Raw genomic sequence first — 22,781 nt, 5'->3', positions numbered from 1 at the left:
CCCGGCTGACTGGACGATTCGTTTGACCCCATCGCGCTTTCTTTTCCTTCGAGCAGCTGCTTCGAATCACGACTTTTCGGCCGAGAGAGTTGCGTCGCTTTTCGTGATGTCCAGGAAAAAGGCGTCGAAGGGCAAAGGCAGCAGCGGCAGTCCATCTGCGGCCACTCCGGCCAAAGAGAGCGGCCGCTCGACCAGGAGCAGCCTGGTGCCCGGGGTGCAGGCCAACGGAGTGGTCCACCCTAGCCGACCTCCGGTCAGCAGCAGCAGCGAGTTTTATGACATCGCCTTCAAGGTGAGCGGATAACAAACAGTAGCGCGGGTTTGATGGTTTTGCGGGTTTGATGGTTTTTGCGTTTGATGGTTTGTGGGTTTGATGGTTTGTGGGTTTGATGGTTTGTGGGTTTGTTGGTTTGGGTTTGATAGTTTGTGGGTTTGATGGTTTGATGGATTGTGGGTTTGGTGGTTTGTGGGTTTGGTGGTTTGATGGTTTGTGGGTTTGATGGTTTGTGGGTTTGATGGTTTGTGGGTTTGATGGTTTTTGGGTTTGGTTTGTGGGTTTGATGGTTTTTGTGTTTGGTTTGTGGGTTTGATGGGTTGTGGGTTTGGTGGTTTGGTGGTTTGATGGGTTGTGGGTTTGATGGTTTTTGGGTTTCATGGTTTGTGGGTTTGGTTTGGGGGTTTGATGGTTTGTGGGTTTCATGGTTTGGGTTTGTTGTTTTGTGGGTTTGATGGTTTGTGGGTTTCATGGTTTGGGTTTGATGGTTTGTGGATTTCATGGTTTGTGGGTTTGATGTTTTTTGGGTTTGGTTTGATGGTTTGATGGTGTGAGTTTGAGGGTTTGAGGGATGATTCAGGCGAGCCGCCCTTTCCACATTACCTGTATTACATCAACACATTTGGCAAGAGTAAACAAACCTGTAATGATGATCCTTTCAGCCGCAACATTAAAACCACATCCTTGTTTCTACACTCACTGCCCGTTTAATCAGCTCCACCATATGGTTGCACCTGTAGTCCATCTATTTCCCTGCATACTTTAACCCCTTTTACCCTGTTCTCCAGTGGTCAGGACCCACATAGGATCACGACACAACAGGTATGCTCTTATTTGGGATTTGGATCATTCTCAATATTGAAGTTACACTCACACAGTGGTGACATGCTGGTGCGAGTGGATCAGACACAATAGTACTACTGGAGTTTGTAAACACTGTGTCCACTCACAGGGGGCGCTGTCTATTACTTTCAGTCCAGCAGTGACGCTGTGATGTTTACCTGCTCTGTGGTGGTCCTGTGAGTGTCCTAACCATTGAAGAAGAAGATATAGGGGTTGTAGTAGGGGCTATAAATGGGGGTTGTTCAGTTCAGTTGCAGATACGTTTCAATCAGGAGACCTGTGAGATAAGGAAGTGAGCAGTGTTCAAATATCTGACCATCTTGGACATAAATGTGCTGGTAAATATGACCGCAAACTAGACAAAGAGCTCAATATGAGCATAAGGAGGGATTACAGTGACAAGGAACAAGTTCATGTGGGCTTTGGCAAGCAGCCTACTTAAACTACACGTGTTATGAGTGGCAGTGCATCCAGGACTAGAGTTTAAAATGTAAACTAGGCACACATTTTTGTAATGCAACACGTTTTTATGTAATAGAGTTTTGTGTTTTGCATCAGAGAAGCTCTGTGTTATCACAGACACTGATCTTGAAAAGACTTTTCAAACAATTTGTTACAATACATTATATGCTAATAAAACACAGCCCTTGCAGTGGCCTGGATACTGCACTGCAACTATGGCACTTGTTGCCCTGTAATACGTGGTTGTTGTCACACTGTGCACTGTGATTGCACTTGCCCGGGCAGCTTACTGTTTTGGTTGATAAGCCGAGTTTGTGTGCAGAGTATTTGTTACACACAGCGTGGGCGAATGCACGAGTTAGATAAGGGCACTTTGGTATTGTGCCCAAATGGCCGTCCCTGCCATGTGCTTTACCAGATCCGTGAGTGCAAACAGTATCACGACGCACATGCAACAGCTGTGTCAACACACATCGTCGATGGCAGGTGACCTGGAGCGGTCAGCCCATGCAAACAATGAAGCAGCAAGGAATAAAATACATTTGCAGGTTGAGCACACATCGCTGGGGTAGCTGTCGGACTTTCGCTGCAAGCGCCAGGTCTGTGCGCAGACTAATGATGCTCCATTATGACGGAACGTTCCACAACCTGGAATGTCCAATCATAATAAATCACAGGGATGGTAATGGAATCATAATGCAGACTGTATCCTTGTATTGCTCTTAGTAGGCGGTCAGAGATGAGAGTGGTATTGGCTATCCTCCGTCCTGTTAAAGGAATACTCCAGCCTGAGCTCTGTGTGATGCATCTGTAGTGTACAGCCAGTTACCATGGACAGCAATGTCCCTGTGCTTGGCAAAGAGCAGAAACTGTTGATTTATAAAGTCAGCAATCACATGTGCATAGCATAGACTAATATTGTAACTTTTGAGTTTTTTTCAGTAAGTACAATAAAAGATGAAAAAAATTTAAATTATTGTCCGTAGTAATTGACTGTGCTGGGCCGTGGAAGATTTGGTTGAAAATTGCTGGAGTATCCCCTTAAATGGCTTGTGGGTGATTGTGTGTATCTCAGTCAGAGCGCTCTAAATGGAATGCATTCAGTTCACTGCAGTTTATTTGTGTAGCGCTCTTTACAGCAGGCCATGTCGAAAAGCAGCTTTGCAGGAATCCAGATCCAGACCAGCGATGAGCAAGCTGGCAAAACGAGGAGACTGGCAAGGCCATTAGGAAGAAACCCAAACCCATCCGTCTTCAATTGTGGATAGTGTAATTTAAATTGAAAGTACACGATTAGAGCACAAGTGAAGTGAATATCAATGTAAATCAGAAATCATAATGCTTGATTCTTACCTAGACTCTGATGTATTTTTGATTGTATTACAGGATTACGGAGGGTGTCTGGACTAGTTTTCACTGAGGGTGGTGAGAGGAGGAGTATTATTGGTTCATATTATTTTTCCCCATCCACTGGTGCGGTGAGATGCACTCGAGAATGCACTCAGAAAATCTTTACATTTTGATTCACAGGAAAACAAGATTTTTAAAAAATATGACAAAGTAACTTGTTTTCAGATTGATTTTTACTGAGATTAACAGAGCAAAGATTCCTGAAATAATATAAAAAATACAGTTAGAAGTCTGAAACTCGCTCAGAACAAGCTCTAGTGGGCTACCGATGTGTTAGAGACACATATAGAATGATGTGAGATTATGGTAGGTAAGGAATGCACAGTGACTGGATCAGAATGGGGCTGCACAATATCTAATTTGTTAATTGTTATTACAGCATTGGCCTTTGTTAATGCAGCCCTTCTGCACAAGCAAAAAAACCTCCTCTGTTGTACTTTGTGCTGTGAGCTTATCAATCTCAGACATTCCAGAGTTTCTCTGGTGTTTTTTAAGCCATTCCTATGATCCAGACACGTTAGTTTCATTCAGAGAACTGAACTATCCATGGTGGGATAAGCTTTACAGAACATTCATAATAATCCCTTTTAACCTCATAAATTTACGTTAGAGTTTAGATACATAGTGTTGAGTTTCCAGTTTAAAATGCTTTGATAGTAAATATGATAGCTGGAATATGTTTTGACTAAAAGAAACGATGCAGTTTGGAATCAACTGTGAATTTGGCAATTTGGATTTGGAATTTGGAATTTGGCTCGACTTCAGCTGGACCTGATCTGCACTAACAGTGTCAACTTTCACTTCACATCCAAAATAAAGATCATTTGAAATTAATAACTCGTTATAAACCTCAGCATTTTTATAAATTTAGTGCTGCTAGGTAATGTATAGCTAATTATAATCATAGCAGGATGTGATGATAGTCTGGTCTCCAGAGCAGCCGGGTGCATCAGGAATTTGTCAAATTTTTCAAATCAAATCAAATCAAATTTATTTGTAGCGCTTTTTACAACGGATGTTGTCACAAAGCAGCTTTACAGAATTTCGGAAAAGACCTAGTTTTAACAGGATAAAATAATACAATAATAAAATAAAATAAAATAAAATAATACAAGCCACATGTTAAGTCACAAAGTCCAACAGATGTTGCAAATACAAATAATGATTGTTAAATCAAACTTAATTTTTCAAAAAGGTTACTACACCCTAGGGCTGGGCGATAGAACAATAACGATAATTATCATGAGATAACTTTCCTCGATAGAGCTATAAGAAATGTTCAGTAAATTTTCAGTGTAATACACCGTTCTCACACTCGTGTTGTAATGAAAGCACTGGTGGTGTTTTCTACTGTGAGGAAAGCAACAATACTCTGCTGTCGCCAGGAGAGGGCGCAATTCTGAGTTTTTTTACATCATTATAGAGGGAGGGGGGCAATGAGTGGAATGAGTCTTTAGCAACAGCTGAGATGGATTTATAAATTCCCCGATTGACAGAGCGACCGGTGATCTGTTCTCCTGTGACCAAGTGTGAGTAAAGAGATAAGTAGTGTGACTTAAATTACGACTATTACAAAAACTGCGGCCGTGCTTTTCCAGCTGATAAAAACAGCTCACCAGACACTTTCTCCCACCGTCCCATGACAGACTTGAGAAATGTTCCACTGTTTGGGGAGTGTTTGTCGTATTCCAACCATAAAAGATCATGTAAAACAGCGATTATCCATCCAGGAGCAAAGTTCTTCCACACCAAACTGGCTCATCCATGTCTTTATGGACCTGCTTTGTGCACTTGTGCGCAGTCATGTTGGAACAGGAAGGGGCCGTCCCCAAACTGTTCCCACAAAGTTGGGAGCGTGAAATTGTCCAAAATCTGTTGCCAGTCAGTCAGGTCCAGGAATACTACCCCAGCTTTATCTCTATACTGAAAGCTGACTTTGATGTCCTGAGTGAGTAGGGTTACCTGATCCACTGTTGACCTGCATCAGCGGAAGCCAGCTTCTTCCGATGGAAGTTGTGGGTCCACCACTGGCTCAGTGTGTTCAGGATACCCCCTCCTGAAAAACAACCCCACACCATAGTCCCCTCTCCACCAAACTTTACACTCGGCACAATGCAGTTAGACAAGTAACGTTCTCCTGGCAACCACCAAATCCAGATTCTTCCATCGGATTTCCAGACGGAGAAGCGTGATTGGTCACTCCAGAGAACATGTCTCCACTGCTCTAGAGTCCAGTGGCGGCGCTTTACTCCACTGCATTCCACGCTTTGCATTGCGCTTGGTGATGTAAGGCTTGGATGCAGCTGCTCGGCCATGGAAACCCATTCCATGAAGCTATCTATGCTGTTCTTAAGCTGATCTGAAGGCCACATGAAGTTTGGAGGTCTGTAGTGATTGACTTTGCAGAAAGTTGGTGACCTCTGCGCACTATGCCCCTCAGCATCCGCTGACCGCTCTGTCATTTTACGTGGCCGACCACTTCGTGGCTGAGTTGATGTCGTTCCCAATCGCTTCCACTTTGTTATAATCCCACTGACAGTGGACTGTGGAATATTTAGTAGTGAGGAAATTTCACGACTGGACTTGCTGCACAGGTGCCGTCCAATCACGGTACCACGCTGGAACTTACTGAGCTCCTGAGAGCGACCCATTCTTTCACTAATGTCTGTAGAAGCAGTCTGCAGGCCGAGGGGCTCGGCTTTATACACCTGTGGCCATGGAAGTGACTGGAACACCTGAATTCAATGATTTGGATGGGTGGGTGAAAACATTTGGAAATATAGTGTATATTTTGCTTCTGGTATCACTTTTGCTTTTGGTTCTTTCTTTTGGTTCTTACTCTCAGAGAGGGTGTGGTTATATGTTCAGAAGACCTGTCACTCCAAATCAGTTGACCAATAGAGAGTGCTGGTGAAAGCCCTCTTCTGAGACCCACCCCCTGTGAAAATGTGCAAAAAGTCTGAAGGAAAAATGAAGATTGCAGGAGCAAAATGAAAAAATCATCATCAGCAAACAGAAAAAAGTGAAAGCAAAGACTTGCAAAATGGGCAATCCATTAATATCAAAATGATTGACAATCTGCAGTAATCTTTTTAGTCATTATTTGTGTGCGCACCATATTTTGCACATTTTTGAGAATTTTGCCTGTGGACTTCATAGAAGGTGGAAGGAACACACAGCTAGCCCCAGAGTGCTCTGACTATCAGGTCTAAACAAAGCTCTCTTTTCGTAAAGCTGAAGCAACAGGTCTTGAATTGGGGAAATAAATCCATAGCAGGCGTCCCCCCAGCACTTCAAAGTGCGTCCCCCTCTGTCTTTATGCCCAATGAGCCGCCAAGCGCAGCACCCTCCAGCTCACCCTCTGGGATGGAGTGCCTTTGATGTGACTTCTTCCTTGTTATGCTGTTGTGCTATGTTTTATAGATATGAATTAATGCGTTCTTCAAGAATGCACTAACCTGTCTTGTGCCACAAAAAGCTTCTTTTTGAAATACTTATATAGAGACAACAGTTGAGGGGTCTTTAAGCTCGAAATAACTACAGTCAGAGTCTGTGAGAGGCTTCAAAAGAGGAGCTGTAATGAGAAAACAGCTAGGTGGTTTTCAAGTGGTGCCGTTTTAGCATTGCTCAGAAGTTGAACTTGGGTTATCAGCCAATTGTAAATTTACTGAGAAAATGACATATTTTAAAGCTTTAGCTTTTGGGTTGGGAACTGATGAAACGGCACCATAGCCACACCATGATTAGCAGAATCCACTTGATTAGAGGTTTGAGAGAAATACTCCAGCACTTTTCAACCAGATCTACAGCCCCGTGCGAAAGGCTTCGGCACATAAGTACATTATTTAAAACCATTTATTTTAGCAACATGTATGTTTTTGCTTATACTGCATAGAAAGCACATGCTGTTAGAATACATGGTAGGCCAAAAGTCACAGGACACCGTTTTATTTTATGTTATTTTTTATGCTGTTACAAGCCTCCATGATGCAGTGCTGAAGGTGGTGTTTGTTGTGGATTTTCTCAGTGTACACAATTTGTTTGAGATGACCCCAGAGATAAATGTTGATAATAAAATAAAAAAATAAAATAAAATAAAACTTGTCCTGTGACTTTTGACTCGCTCTGTAGATGCAAATAAAATATAAATACAGTAAAAAGTAACAAGAATTACTTATTTTGTAATCAGCTTAGCTGGAGAACAAAGTTTGCTTCCAGACGTCTCATGTATTTGTCAAATTCCATCAAAAGTGCACTTGACTTAACATGATAAAGCATTTATTAGCCAAACCAGGTATTAGATGATAACTGCAAGCAAATATTGGGCTGCCAGGAGATGATGGTGGGAAAGGGCTGAGCAGACATACTACATAAAATCACAACCTCCTGATTTATCATTAGTGTTCTGAGCAAATAAAAACTTATTGCCCAGACAAAAAAGCTGTTTATTTTCTAAGGTGCCTAAAACCTTTGGACAGTACCCTGTACCTCCTGCATGTCCAAGGGACTGTCAAGTTACCACAAACTATAATTTGGGTGTATTTCCCTGTGCCATTGACTCAAAACACAGTCACCTGGCTTTTTGTTCTTTTCTGCAGTGCGAGGAAATTGTTGTCTGTTGTTGTCGACTTTATGCTACAGATGTGGCAGATAGAGATTAGGTTGAAGAACACTGAAGTGTTCCTGTAATGACTTTACAGTACAGATACATTTTCTTTATAGTCGTGTTGCCTTTCTGTCACATTACTAACAGCATTCACTGACTGGATCGGCTTCATGTCCTCACTGGTCACTTTATTAAGTACAGCACCGTGTATCTACGCTCATCTGATTTATCAGCTCCACTTACTATATAGCTGCACATTGCAGTTCCTGTAGTACTGAGATCTGTTTGTACAGACCTGTTTCCCCAGATAACTAGTGGACATTCTCAGCACTGCACTGATGGTGGTATTAGTGTGTTACGCTTGTATTAGACACACCTACCTTGTTGATCCACCTAGTAGCTGTAAAATACAGATGATCGTCTGTTGCTGCTGCGTAGTTTGTGTTAGTTGTCCTCTAGTTTCTGGTCATAGGCTGGATATTTTTGGTTGGTGGACTCTTCACATTCCAGCAGTTAGATTGACAGTGAAACCATGTCCGTGTTACTGCAGAGCTGAGAATGATCCACCGCCCAAATAATACCTGCTCTGTGGTGGTCCTGGTGGTGTGGGGCTTCTTGCTGAAGAAGGTAAATGGAGCTATTCAATTATACAGACTGACTAGAGTCTATAAATGTAGAATTGCACAGGGCACCTAAATGGGCAAGTGTAGACACAAGGAATACCTTATAAATTGACCATTGAATGTAAAAGTTAGGCTCTCTCAGTTTCGATAGAACACTTATCACTGCTTAAACCACAATTACTACTGCAGGTGAGAACAGTAAGAATGACACCAGTGCTAAATGAACAGTGTGAAGTTACAGCATTCAACTGTGGATTATCCCGCTCACCATGGCAGTTTTACAGCTTGTTTTATGGTGCACTTTTGGTGCTGCCCTGACCCTGAGATGAGAATTTGGGGGCAGGTCCCAAGTGAGACGTTAGGAGGGATGATTTGTGGGAGCTGGAGTGGCATTTCAGCACATGAGCAGCTGGAGGGAGCAAACGAAGGGGTGTTTATTTTATTGTGGCTGATTTGTGGAGACGTGAATAGGAGGATGATGAACGGGGGAAAAGCAGCGCTCCTCCTGGCTGTCTCGGTGGGATCCTGCAGCATGAGGAGAGAATTGTGTGTGTGCCTCTGTCGAAGGATGGCTGATCATATCGACCAGTACTGAGGTTGTGTAAATATAATATTGGTATTGGAGAAAATCACACAGATAATTTATTTAGTAGACTGTTTTATATTGTGCCTTTCATATTGTATTTATGTAGTTTATTCAAAATTAAGAAATGTGACAGTTGAAAACTAGTGTTCCAGTGTGTACTGTGCTCCCGCGACAGGATTCGAGTACTGAAATTACAATTTGAGTATTTGTTATAGTGCATCACGAAAGTCAGAGAAAAAACAGTAACTCTGAAATGCTGCGAGGGTTGTAACTAGCAACAACATTGCTTGTATTCAAGATGGTCAATTATTATTATTATTATTATTATTATTATTATTATATCAGGCACAATAACAATTATATTATATTATAATATATAGGCACAATAACAATACTAAACTATATTTGGTGCATAAACCCACACAAATGCCAAAACTGCATCTCAGTGGACAAAAATAATGACAAGAAAAACTTATTTAGCTTAGTGGCCCTTTTTAAACTACAGGAGTCTGCTGGGTGGAGTGCGGGATCCGCTCTGCTGGGTGGAGTCCAGTCTTATCCACATAGGGCCAGTATGGCTGCGGGTTTTCATTCCAGCAAAACTGGAGTTTGATTAAAAAAAATTGATTAAACAAGTGGAATCAGGTGCTCCTGTTTGCTTGGAATGAAAACCTATAAGCACCGGCCCTTTGTGGGTAAGACTGGACACCCCTGGTTTAGGGAATCTGTTTAACCATAACATTGGTTACATTGGTCACTGAAGTGGTTAGTTTAGGCGTCAGAACTGGTTATATATTTTAAGACTGTTTTTGTTCTAGTGTGTAAGAGGGCAAAAGGGACAGGGGATGAAACATGAGAGGAATAGAAGGGCATTAAAGGATGAAGGAGAGGAGAGGGGAGCAGAAAAGTGGATGGAGGATCGCAAAAGCAGAGGAGATGAAAGAACAGGATAGAGAGTGAAATGAAGAGTGAACGCAGTGAGAGGGGAGCAAGCAGACCAGAATAAAGCAGATAAGAGACAATTTCAGCAGACCTCAGTGTCAGAAGCTCCCTCTCTCACTCTCTCGCTCACTCGCACACTCTGGACGATGCCTCGGTCACTGGGCGGGCAGAACTGCACGTCGTCGCCCAGCTAACCCAATAACACTAATCACATCAAGCCTCTCTGCATCAGAACACTGCATGGAGCCTGAAGGAGAGGAATCCACAGCTGCCTGGCCTGCTGGAAGCCTCCTCCACTCGCTCCCGTAACTCACCATTACTGCTCAGACACAATGACCCGAATGTGGCCCCATTCACCGTGTTCAGCTGGTCTGGAGAGGCCTAAGGGAGTGGGCTAATGAAGTTATGCAAATCAGGAGCCAAATGAAGGCTAATCAAGAGGGCCAGATGTCCTGTGATGTCAAAATTAGTTTGCAAGTAGAACGTGGTTGTTACGTTAGCGGTCTAAGCAAAATACGACCAGTGTAATTACCAGTTATACAGTGGACAGGGTTCAGATGTGTTTAATGCATGTCACACTGTATAACATGCTTCATATGAAATCTTGCCCAAATTCCAATGTCAGCTGGGAGAAATCAATGTTCATGTGTGTAGAAAACCAGATTATATGATGAAGATTTTCTGGCGATAGTCTTGCGATTCTGCTTGGGCCATCCATCACCTTCTGGTTTTGTCCAAAAATGGGCTTGTGCAACCCAAAAGCTCTCAGCATGAAAGTGGAGATGTTTAAAAGGTGTAGAGCAAAGTTTGGAGCCATCTCGGGGAAACGAGGGCAGCAAATTTCTCCAAAATTACCTTAAAGTAACTATTAATAGGAAAAAAAATTCTGACCGTGAAATGGACGCTAGTTGTGTCCTTTCAAGGTCGGCCATTGTAAACTGAAGGATGCACCGCTTTAATGTAAATACAGTACCGTCTCCGTTGAAAAATTCCAGTCAAGGTGACCAGACTTTGAGACTTGCTCTCAGTTTTTCCAAGAAATCTGTGGGAATACTTTTCCACACCTCCAAAGTTTGAAGTTAAATTTTAGAAATGTTCTCCTCCTGATGGAAGTAATCTCAATTACACATTCACACTCAGCAGCCCGTAAAACCTACTCCACATTTCGGATGTCCAGCTGTGGAGTTGTAGTGCTTTTGTCCTGGTCATCATTCTTTGTCTAGTTCCTTTTCTCATTAAGGGCCTCTTGACAGCTACACATCCTTTCAGACTCATTCCAGAGTTCTTCTTCTCACAGTGGAAGGATAGACAAACACCTGTGGATTTTTTTCAGATCTGAAGCGAGAGTGGAGCTTGATTCTGTCTCAAAGCTGAAAGCTTTAAATATTGATAATAATATCAGATGGTGACATTTTGGTGGTCTACCAGGTCTTGTGTGGCTGTTAGGAGTTTTTTTTTTATTAGCTTTTTGGAACGTCCAGTTGTATTTCCACTTATTTTCCTTCGTCACGCAATTGGATTATCAGAAATAACTCCTTTTAATCGAAACCTAAGAGAAATCCTGCCCTCAGAGGTGATTAAGGCAATAAGGGTAGCAAAGCATGTCCTGCGCTGACCCACTGAGCTGCATACATTAATCAAACAGCATGCTTACAGGTTGACCTGGTCGCCTTGCTGGGTGGTGATTTATTCCACAGATGATGTGTAAACTAAATGCTTTCCTCTAGGTCTGTATATCATGTGCTGTGCCTGATTAGTCACCCTAACCCCTAATAACGCTGCATTCATGGCGTCATATCACTTCAGTTCTAAGGTATTTTATTCACTACAGGGAAAATGTAGTTATGATCTATGAGGAGGGTAGAAAAACCTTTAGTAGCTGATATTATCACTGCTGCAGTAGAGTGGGAATATTTTTTGTGCTTCGCTATTGTGGATATAAAAATTCTAAAGGGTCATTGATGTGCCCTTAATGCATCCAGCAACCAGTCTGGTAATGAAATTAAAAATAATAACAACAACAACAGTAATAATTAAGTATTGATTGTCATGTATTGTACTGCACTTGTGTAGTGTATTGTAGTATATTGTATTGTATTTTAGTGTAGTGTACTGTATTGCATTGTAGTGTATTGTAGTATATTATATGTAGTGTATTGTAGTGTAGTATAGTGTATTGTATCGTATTGCACTGTAGTGTAGTGTATTGTATTGTGCTGTATTGTAGTGTAGTGTAGCGTATTATATTGTGTTGCACTGTATTGTATTGTGCTGTATTGTAGTGTAGTGTATTGTAGTGTAGTGTATTGCACTGTAGTGTATTGTAGTGTAGTGTATTGTAGTATAGTGTATTGTAGTGTAGTGTAGTGTATTATATTGTATTGCACTGTATTGTAGTGTAGTGTAGTATATTATAGTGTGTTGTAGTGTGCTGTATTGTATTGTGCTGTAGTGTAATGTAGTGTAGTGTAGTGTAGTGTAGTGTATTGTAGTGTGTTGTATTGCACTGTTCTGTGTTCAGCTCTGTGTTTAACTCTCTGTATCTACAGTGACTGTGTTTCTATCAGTATCTGAGCTCAGGACCGTCTTCCTCTCTAACCTACTGGTAACTAGCAGAGAGACTTTCTCTAGACAGATTAAGCTCTTCTTGTAAGTCGCTCTGGATAAGAGCGTCTGCTAAATGCTGGAAAATTAAATGTAATTATAATCGTAACAATAATAATAAGTTATGGTCATAATGCCCATACAACTCAGGGCTTTTTGTATTTCAAGTGATCTTAGGTGTTTAGGTGTATATAAGTGCTAAACTACTAGCGATTCTCATGAACATTTTTTGGCCGATTCATCACATGACATTACATTTTTCCTTGCAGCAGTTTCACAGTGACTCCTTCAGTAAATGCACTGGTCAGGCTACCGCTTGTAGTTGCAGTCAGGGGTGTATTTTTATTTTTTTTGCACAATATTGGTCCCATTTGTTGGGTACAAAAATTTCCAGTGTCAGTTCCTACTTGTTTTAGTGGTTAACCTGATGCCTCACAAAGGCCTAAACAACAGAAGAGCTAACATGGCTGTATCTACTTATTAGTGAACACAAATGCTGTTTGGATCATTTTACATTGGATGTTTAACCCCTTTGTTTTCAGCTGAACCTTAACAATGAAATAAAATAAATAAAATATTTTAATTTTTAATTATTTTTAATTTTTTTTAAAATTACTGCAGTACTTGCAAAGTTTAAATACAACACACATGATAATATTAAACAAAAAATGACTAAAAATTATAGGCATTTTTGTTATTTCAGGGCCTTTACTGACTGGGGCTCTAAGTGTACACCACAGGTGTTAACTAGTTCAATAATTAGCATTTTCTTTTTTAAATATTTTACCAAATATTATCTTAAATACTCTAATATAGTATAAGAGAGGACATGTTAAAATCAAGTTGTTGATCCTACCCAATCTGTCGGCCTGATCTGTCTGGTCAGTAGTGAGCAGTTAAGTGCAGTGCAGGAGAGCAGAAGGAGCATCTTTTCAATCATCTTCTTAAAATGAAACTGACTCTCTGGTGAAGTCATTTACATTTACAGCATTTAGCAGACGCTGTTATCCAGAGCGACTTACAAGAAGAGCTTCGTCTGTCTAGAGAAAGTCTCTCTGCTAGTTACCAATAGCTTAGAGAAAAAGACGGTCCTGAGCTCAGATACTGATAGAAACACAGTCACTGATACAGAGAGAGAAGGAGCAGAGCTGAACACAGAACTCTGAGCTATTCAATGCAATACAATAACAATAAGCTACAATAAACTACAATAACAATAAACTACAATACAATAAACTACAATACAAAGTATAGTACAATAAAATAAGTGCAGCTTATAATTCAGTGCTCATTTAAGAGCTGGGTAAAGAGACGGTCTTCAGTCTGTGTTTGAAGACAGCAAGAGACTCTGCTGTTCGGACAGCCAGTGGGAGTTCATTCACCCACCTGGGCTCCAGTACAGAGAACATTCTCCACGCTGGTCTTCCACGCGCCTTGAAGGATGGCGGGTCAAGCCGAGCTGTACTCGAAGCTCGAAGGGCTCGTGGTACAGTTCAAGATTTCACCATTGCCATCAAGTTGACAGGGGTCTGGTCCATTTCTGGCTTTGTAGGCCAGCATGAGGGTTTTAATCTGATGCAGATACAGGAAGCCAGTGAAGGGAGCGCAGCAGTGGGGTGACGTGGCTGAACTTGGGCAGATTGAAGACGAGCCGTGCTGCTGCATTCTGGATGAGTTGCAGAGGCTTGATGGCCGCATGGGAAGACCAGCCAAGAGCGAGTTGCAGTAGTCAAGCCTTGAGATGACCAGAGACTGCACGAGCACCTGGGTGACCTCTCGGGTGAGGAAGGGTCGGATCCTCCGGATGTTTTACAGGAGAAACCTGCATGACCGAGTAAGGTTCACGATGTGAGACGAGAACGATAACTGGCCATCCAGTGTCACATCAAGTCTTCTTGCCTCTACAAATGGAACAATCAGAGTTCTCGAATGAGATGGCAAGATCATGATGAGGACCTGTAGTTGCAGGGATGAATATCAGCTCGGTATTGCTGGGATTGAGCTTCAGGTGGTGGGCTGCCATCCATGAAGAAATGTCAGACAGGCATGTCGAGATGCGACTGGAAACCTGTGTGTCAGAGGGAGAGAAAGAAAACATTAGTTGAGTGTCATCAGCATAACAGTGATAAGAGAAGCCATGAGAAGATATTACATCACCAAGAGAGCTAGTGTAAAGAGAAAAGAGAAGAGGACCCAGGACCGAGCCTTGGGGGACACCAGTGGAGAACCTGCATGGAGAGGATGTGAACCCTCTCCATGTTACCTGATAAGAGCGATCCTCCAGATAGGACTTGAACCACTTCCATGCATAACCAGTGATTCCAAGGTTGTTGAGGATGTCCAGAAGGATCGTATGGTTGACTGTGTCAAAAGCTGCAGAGAGATTAAGAAGGATCAGGACAGAAGACAGTTTGGCCAATCTTGCAGATTGGAGCTTCTCGGTCACTGCGATGAGGGCAGTTTCTGTAGAGTGCGCTGGTTTGAAGCCAGACTGGTTGGGGTCTTGGAGCTGGTTCTATGTGAGAAAGAGAGAAAGTTTATTATAGACGGCACGTTCAAGAATTTTTGAAAGGAATGAAGGAAGTGATACCGGTCTGTAGTTGTTGACATCAGAGCTGTTAAGCATGGGTTTCTTCAAGATGGGAAGTACTCTTGCGGTCTTGAAAGTTGATGGAACTTTGCCTGATGCCAAGGACTTGTTGATGAGAAACGTGATGAAGGGCAGTAGGTCCTCAGAGATTGAGTGAAACAATGCAGATGGGATGGGATCCAGTGGGCAGGTGGTTGGGTTACTGGATTTGATCAGTTGAAGGACAGCATCTGTGGAAAGAGAAGAAAAACAGTTTAAGGGATTGAGAATGAGATGAGGCGGTCTAGTGGAAGGAGTGGGGACAGAGGGAAAAGACTGGCAGATTCTATCAACCTTCTACTCAAAGAAGGTGACAAAATCCTCAGGGGTGATAGAACAGGGGGAGGAGGAGGGTTGAGAAGAGAGGAGAAAATGTTGAAGAGCTTGCGTGGATCAGATGCTGATGCTTCCAGTTTCCACCTTAGAAAGATGACTTTGCAGCAGTAACTTCAAGTGAGAACTTGGAAAGGGGAGATTGGTTGGAGTGAAGATCCGAGTCAAGCTGGGATTTCCTCCACCTTCTCTCAGCCTTCCTTAGATCTTGTCGGTTGCTGTGCAGGACACCCATCAGCCAGGGGGCAGGTGAGGAAGATCTTGCTGGCCTGGAGGAGAGAGGACACAAAGTTAATTGCAGATGAGAGTGAAGAAAGGAAAGCATCCATAGCCATGTTCAGTGAGAGAGAGGAAAATGAGTCAGGATGGGGAAGGGTGGTCAGGATAGTTGAGGTGAAAGATGAGGAAGGAGTGGAGTGCAAGTTGCGCCAAGAAGAGGAGCACAATGGGGTGGAATGGACATGATTAACAGGGAGGGAGAGTGAGAAAGATAGGAAGTGGTGATCAGAGTGATGCATGGGAGTTACTGTCACATCCAGCGTGGAGGTAGGTCTTTTGACTATCAGGTCCAAAGCATTGCCTGCTCTGTGTGTCGGAGGAGTCTCATTGAGAACGAGGTTGAAGGATGATAGCAGTGGTAACAGGCAGGATGACTGCAGCTTGTCTGATGGCAGGTTGAAGTCCCCCAAGAGTATGAGCAGGGTTTCATCGATGGAGAAGAGACTCAGTAGAGTGTCTAACTAATCAAAGAAGTAGCCTAGAGGAGAGGGAGGATGCTAAAGAACAATGATGTGAAGTTTAGTGGGGAAAGATACAGTGACTGCATGGTACTCAAAGGAGGAAACTGAAAGATGAGAAAAAGCCAGTGGGGTGAAATGCCACTTTCTGCACAAGAGCAAACCTGGGCCACCACCCCTGCCAGACTGCCGTGGAGAATGGGAGAAGTGAAAGGCAGAGGACAGGGCTGTTGGAGTTGCTGAGTTCATAGGGGTGATCCAGGTCTCTGTCAGCGCCAGGAAGTGCAGCGAATGGAAGGATGCGAGGGCTGAAATGAAGTCTGTCTTCTGCACAGCTGATTGGCAATTCCAGAGCACACCAGCAACCCTGGTCTGAGAGTCTGACGAACGTGGGGGATAGATGAGGTTACTGGAATTACGGGTCCTGTGATGAGTAGTTCTACATGCTCTGTGGGATGAGTAAGCAGGTATTGTAAAGCACATGGTGGAAGCAGTAATTAGGACAAAAAAGGGTAATGAAGGATAAAAAGCAATACTTAGCCAAGTTAAGCAGACTCATCTCAGTTGATGAATTAGAGCTGCTACAGACGGAACACCTCCTCAATTTATCAGCCTTGTGACTGATAGTCCGGCCCCTACAGTTCACACCTTTCACTAAACCGAAACCACACCTGAAACTAGTAATTACAATTAAGCACTAGGTACAACAAGACAGCCTTGTAACTAACAGTCTAAGCTAGAGAAAATTATAACTCAGAGCCTCCCTTTACCAGCAGAAAGACAGTATTCAATCAGAAGATAAGCACAACTCTTGTGTTCTTGTCCTCATTGTGCTTGTCCTCTAATTGAATATTGTCTTTCTGCTGGTAAAGGGAGGCTGAGTTAAGATTTTCTCTAGCTTGGACTCCGTTAGGTACAAGACTGTCTTGTAGTACCTGGTGCTTAATTGTAATTACTAGTTCCAGGTGTAGTTGTGGGTCAGCCAAAGGTGTGAACTGTAGGGGCCGGGCTATTGGTCACAAGGCTGATAAATTGAGAAGGCATTCCCTGGAAGACATCTGTATACTGGAGCATCCACATTACTCCACATCCACTTTAACAATAATTTTCCTGCAGCTCTGGCCAGCTGGCTGTCTTGGTTATTTCGAGAATATGCACAATTAAAAGCCAGCTATCAATCCAGAGGCATAGAAAACGTATTTGAACTGCACCTGGACTTAAAACTGATACCGTCATCTGGAACTGTGATTCTCGCAAGCTGTGCCAGTTCCCAGTTAATCTGCACGGAGTCTGATGTGCAGAGTTGCTAATGGTAGCAGAAGTTTGTTTCCCCACAGAAGTGATTGAATTCATAAAAGTCTCAAACGTGCCATTTATTCAAATTGTTTTCCCATTTTCAAATAATTTATTTATCTAATTTGTAGAAGATTAAATATTTTTTGCAGCTCTGTTGTTAACCTGCGTATCACAGACTATTCCACGGATTCAACTTTCACCTCCTTTCTTCAAACTAAAGATGTGTATGAAAAGTGACATGTGCCATGCAGTCTGTCATTAATGAGATCTGCTGGCAGACTGTGTGTGTCTGTGTGTGAGTGATAGTCATGCACTGTCTGTGCTGTAGAAAATATTCAAGGGACAGTGTGTGTGTGTTTGTTTCTGTGGGACAGTCAAGGACTATAGGGCACACTGTGTGTGCGTGTGCAGAATCGATGATGATTGGCTGTCTTTGCTCTAGGTGATGCTGGTAGGGGACTCAGGGGTAGGGAAGACCTGTCTGCTGGTGCGCTTCAAAGACGGAGCCTTTCTGGCGGGCAGCTTCATCTCTACGGTGGGCATTGACTTCAGGGTGAGTGTGACATATGCACACACATATGCGCACACACACTTACACACCGTCTCTCCACAAAGCTCTTGGGATCAAAAGGACAGTTCCATTGAAAATCAAATCCTCTCTCACATGGAAGCAATCTAAGAGGATGGAACCTGGTAAGAAGTCTATTAGATTACATTTCTTTAATGGGAAGGTCAGTCTTTTCATGTCAGAGACTGTCACCAATCCTCTGTTGCGGCCATAGCTGCCTCCCATCATCTGGGGCCTGACCTTGAAGAGTTTATTAAGAGTTTTTACTGTGCCGATTTCTCAGTTTTAAAGCCTTCTGGCTAAAAGGTATTTGCCAAGCTGTATTGATTCTTAAATTAGTTCGACATGCTTTCGTTTAGGGGGTTCCCTTGGTAACAGGTGTGTCTGCTGTGCTAGTTTCGTGGGTGGCTTTAAGCGATAAAAAAGGAGACATGCTCCCCTGAGGATGCACCTGGGAAAAGCTCAGCTTATCTATGAAGAAGTTACAGCTGGGATTCAGGCTTCAGTTTGAGATGTGTGCAGCTGCCCATTGGACAGGACCACTATGCTGTTTGTCATAGGAAGGGAAGGGGTGACAGGTGCACTGCTGTTTGATGGGATGTAGCTATTTTATAACACATCCATCAAATGGAGCCGTTAGCACCTTATTTTCGCTTGATCAGTTCCGACTAGTTGACGGTTTGTGTAGGAGTGCACCAATATGTCTACTGTCAATGTGCAGATATGTATAAAGTGTAGAAACTGTGACTTTATCCCCTTGGATTAACCTTTCAGAGAAACGTCACATGTATTTTGGTTGGATAGTGTAGTGGGTAACACCTCTGCCTTCTACACTGTAGACTGGGGTTCAATCCCCACCTGGGTAAGCACCCTACACTATACCAATAAGAGTCCTTGGGCAAGACTCCTAACACTACCCTTCGCCTACCTGTGTAAAAAATGATCAAATTGTAAGTCGCTCTGGATAAGAGCGTCAGCCAAATGCTATAAATGTAAATAAATGTAAAATGTATTTGTAGCAGGTTAGAAATGCAGTAAAATGAATAAACTGCCGACAGCTTGTCGCAGTAACCCAGCATCACCAAAACATTCTGCTGTCCTGGAATACAGTCATCAAATATTTGAAATATTGGGTAAATCTAAATGATTGTCCAGTGACAGTATTTTTAAGTGAAATCGTCAGCTGATACTGACACTGATATAATGCTGCTATTAATATGCATCCCGAATTTAGTAAAGAGTCGCTGCTACATTATTTATATTGTTTAATTTTACCAGTTACTGTGTATTTAAATCATTAAAATGTAAGCAAGGTCAGAGTGGTGAAATGTGCCATTCAGAAACTGGTGGGATGATGAGTGTGATGGGGACCAGACCTCTAAAGTATGTATTGTCTCTAAAAGCTACAGACAGCTATTACATGAAATGCTTGCAAATAAGTTGGTGGCTGAGACGTCGTCTACAGCAGCTCTGCTGCCGTTTTTGGTCCTACAACATGTTTTAAACATGAGGTGTTACCAGCAGTCTGTGCAAAAACTCAGAGGACATGTAGATTCCAGGGATGAGCACTTCAGTTGTTATATAACACCAGGTTATAACGTTTAGTATAACTGTACCAGGCTTTTACATAAACTCCACTAGTCTGCAACTCCAAGTTGAGGGGTGTGCACACGTCATTCTGCTTGATCTAATTCTGCCATTTTTGTCTTGTAATGCACGTAGAACAGGACTATTATGGCAGACATTACGTCAAATTTATGGTTTCTTGACCAGCACTTCAGTTCTTTTGCTTGGCTAAAGTGCAGGACTCTCGTCCACATTAGTGCCTCCGATGAAGGTCCTGCACTTTTATTTCTATGGTGCATGTAACTACATTTGAAATGAACCTGTTTCTGCTATTTATTTACGCATGTACACTGCTCAAAAAAATAAAGGGAACACTTAAACAACACAATATAACTCCAAGTAAATCAAACTGTCCACTTAGGAAGCAACACTGACAATCAATTTCACAGCTGTTGTGCAAATGGAACAGACAACAGGTGGAAATTACCGGCAATTAGCAAGACACACTCAATAAAGGAGTGGTTCTGCAGGTGGGACCACAGACCACTTCTCAGCACCTTTCTGCTTTCTGGCTGATGTTTTGGTCACTTTTGAATGTTGGTGGTCTTTCACACTCGTGGTAGCAGGAGACGGACTCTACAACCCACACAGGTGGCTCAGGTAGTGCAGCTCATCCAGGATGGCACATCAATGCGAGCTGTGGCAAGAAGCTTTGCTCTGTCTGTCAGCGTAGTGTCCAGAGGCTGGAGGCGCTACCAGGAGACAGGCCAGTACACCAGGAGACGTGGAGGAGGCCGTAGGAGGGCAACAACCCAGCAGCAGGACCGCTACCTCCACCTTTGTGCAAGGAGGAACAGGAGGAGCTGCCAGAGCCCTGCAGAATGACCTCCAGCAGGCCACAAATGTGCATGTGTCTGCACAAACGGTTACGACCTACAGTAGTCCAATTTCCACCGGCACCCTGCTGGTCAACAGCACTGGAGGCGGTCGTTGTTAACCCGGGCCTCGACCGGTCCGGTATGGCAATCATATCTGTGATCCGCATGATAGTTTTGGCACAAGTTTTACGCCAGATACCCTTCCTGACGCAACCCTCACCATTTATCCGGGCTTGGGACCGGCAGCAGAAGTACACAAAGTACACCCCTAATGGCCGGTTTGGTCCTTATAAGCATATCCAGTACACTATTACTTAGGAGTAAATGATGCTATACGAGAGTAAATAATGCTAAGCAAGAGTAAATAATGCTAAACAGGAGTAATTTTGATATTTCCACAGTATCTAATATCAAACAATTTGATGGTCTTCGACCGGGCCTCGACCAATCCGGTATGGCATCATATTTGTGATCCGCATGATAGTTTTGGCACAAGTTCTACGCCGGATGCCCTTCCTGACGCAACCCTCACCAGTTGCCGGTGGAAATTGGACTACTGTAGGTCGAAGACCATCAGAGAGGAGAGGAGGAAGGCGGGTTAGAAGGCAGCGAGAGAGAAGGAAAGGCAGGAGTGTGGAGGTTAGAGTAGGGACTCTGAACATAGGGACAATGACTGGTAAAGGCAGAGAGCTTGCAGACATGATGGAGAGAAGGATGGTAGATATTCTGTGTGTCCAGGAGACCAGATGGAAAGGAAGCAAGGCCAGGAACATTGGAGGTGGATTCAAACTGTTCTATCATGGTGTAGAGAGGAAGAGAAATGGAGTAGAGATAATCCTAAAGGAGCAGCTTGGGAAAAGTTTTCTGGATGTAAAGAGAGTGTCAGACAGGATCATGAGCCTGAAGTTGGAGGTTGATGGTGTAATTTTGAATGTGGTTAGTTCATATGCACAACAGGTTGGTTGTCAGTTAGAGGAGAAAGAGGAATTTTGGAGTAAGATGGATGAAGTGGTAGATGGTGTTCCTAGAGAGGAGAGATTGGTGATTGGTGCAGACTTCAATGGACATGTTGGTGAAGGGAACAGAGGGGATGAAGAGGTGCTGGGTATGTATGGTGTGAAAGACAGAAATGCGGAAGGTCAGATGGATGTAGATTTTGTGAAGAGAATGGAAACGGCTGTGGTGAACACGTATTTTCAGAAGAGGGAAGAACACAGGGTGACATACAAGAGTGGAGGGAGGTGCACACAGGTGGATTATACCCTTAGCAGGAGATGCCACCTAAAGGAGATTGGAGATTGTAAAGTGGTGCCAGGGGAAAGTTTAGCAAGGCAGCATAGATAGATAGATAGATAGATAGATAGATAGATAGATAGATACTTAATTGATCCCAAAGGAAACTTAGGCATCCAGCAGCAACAACACAATACAGTAAGTCACATATTCAACATCTATTAAACACAGAACAATAGAAAATATATAAGGGTATAGAAACTTTCTGTACAAGGTAAAGAACTTTCTGTAGATGGAGCAGTGCAGTAGATTTTGCTAACAGCCAATAAATAAATTCACAGAGCAAAGTGCAAGGTGCAAACGACATTGGTTACAAAAGTGACTGATGTGCCATAGAATTATTAATATGTACATGTAAAAATATAGTTCTGTATAGTGAATATGTGAATATATGAATATATGAATGCCCCACCATGAGTAAATGTACTTGTGTAAGAGAGGTTGGGGGAGTGTAATTGTGAATAAATAATTAAGCGGTTGAGTAGTTGAATAATGTCCATGTAGTGTGACTGGGTTAAACTCAGTCAGCAGCAGCATCCCGTCCCCGATGGGAGGAATTGAAGAGTCTGATGGCTCTCGGAATGAACGATCTTCTGAGTCTGTCCGTTGTGCAGCTCTGTGACGGCAGTCTGCCACTGAACACACTCCTCTGCTTCATGATGATGGTGTGAAGTGGGTGACTATCATTGTTCATGATAGAAAGCAGTTTATCCAAAGTCCTCCTATCTGCTATTGTTACCAGAGAGTCCAGCTCCACTCCCACCACTGCCCCGGCCCTCCTGACCAGCTTGTCCAGCCTTGATGCATCTCTTCTCTTCATGTTGCCTCCCCAGCAAACCACAGCGTAGAAGAGAATGCTGGCCATGATTGAGTGGTAGAACATCTGCAGAAGCTTCTTACAGATGTTAAACGACCGCAGTCTCCTCAGGAAATAGAGCCGACTCTGTCCTTTCCTGTACGGGGTGTCCGTGTTTGTTGACCAGTCCAGTTTGTTGTAGAGATGCAGACCAAGGTACTTGTAGGTCTTGACCGTCTCCACATCAACCCCCTCAATGGAGACTGGCTGCAGGGGTAGTCCAGACCTACGGAAGTCCACCACCAACTCCTTGGTCTTGCATATGTTCAACTGCA

The 22,781-nt window shown here is 43.1% G+C and overlaps 1 protein-coding gene across 1 annotated transcript in view; it reads left to right on the top strand.

The window, feature by feature from the left end:
• The window catches only part of LOC108411753 (ras-related protein Rab-26), a 178,090-nt gene that overhangs the window by 297 nt on the left and 155,012 nt on the right, over positions 1 to 22,781 (top strand). The window contains exons 1-2 of the mRNA XM_017683482.2: positions 1 to 292; positions 17,788 to 17,898. The exon at positions 1 to 292 is cut by the window's left edge and continues 297 nt beyond it. Of these exons, the coding sequence (XP_017538971.1) occupies positions 107 to 292; positions 17,788 to 17,898 (297 nt within the window). The 5' untranslated portion in view covers positions 1 to 106. The remainder of the gene's footprint in view (positions 293 to 17,787; positions 17,899 to 22,781) is intronic.

Source organism: Pygocentrus nattereri, chromosome 14 (genome assembly GCF_015220715.1).
Source record: "Pygocentrus nattereri isolate fPygNat1 chromosome 14, fPygNat1.pri, whole genome shotgun sequence".
NCBI lineage: Eukaryota > Metazoa > Chordata > Actinopteri > Characiformes > Serrasalmidae > Pygocentrus > Pygocentrus nattereri.
The sequence above is the reverse complement of the archived record's forward strand: the minus strand, read 5'-3'. Positions and strand labels throughout refer to the sequence as shown.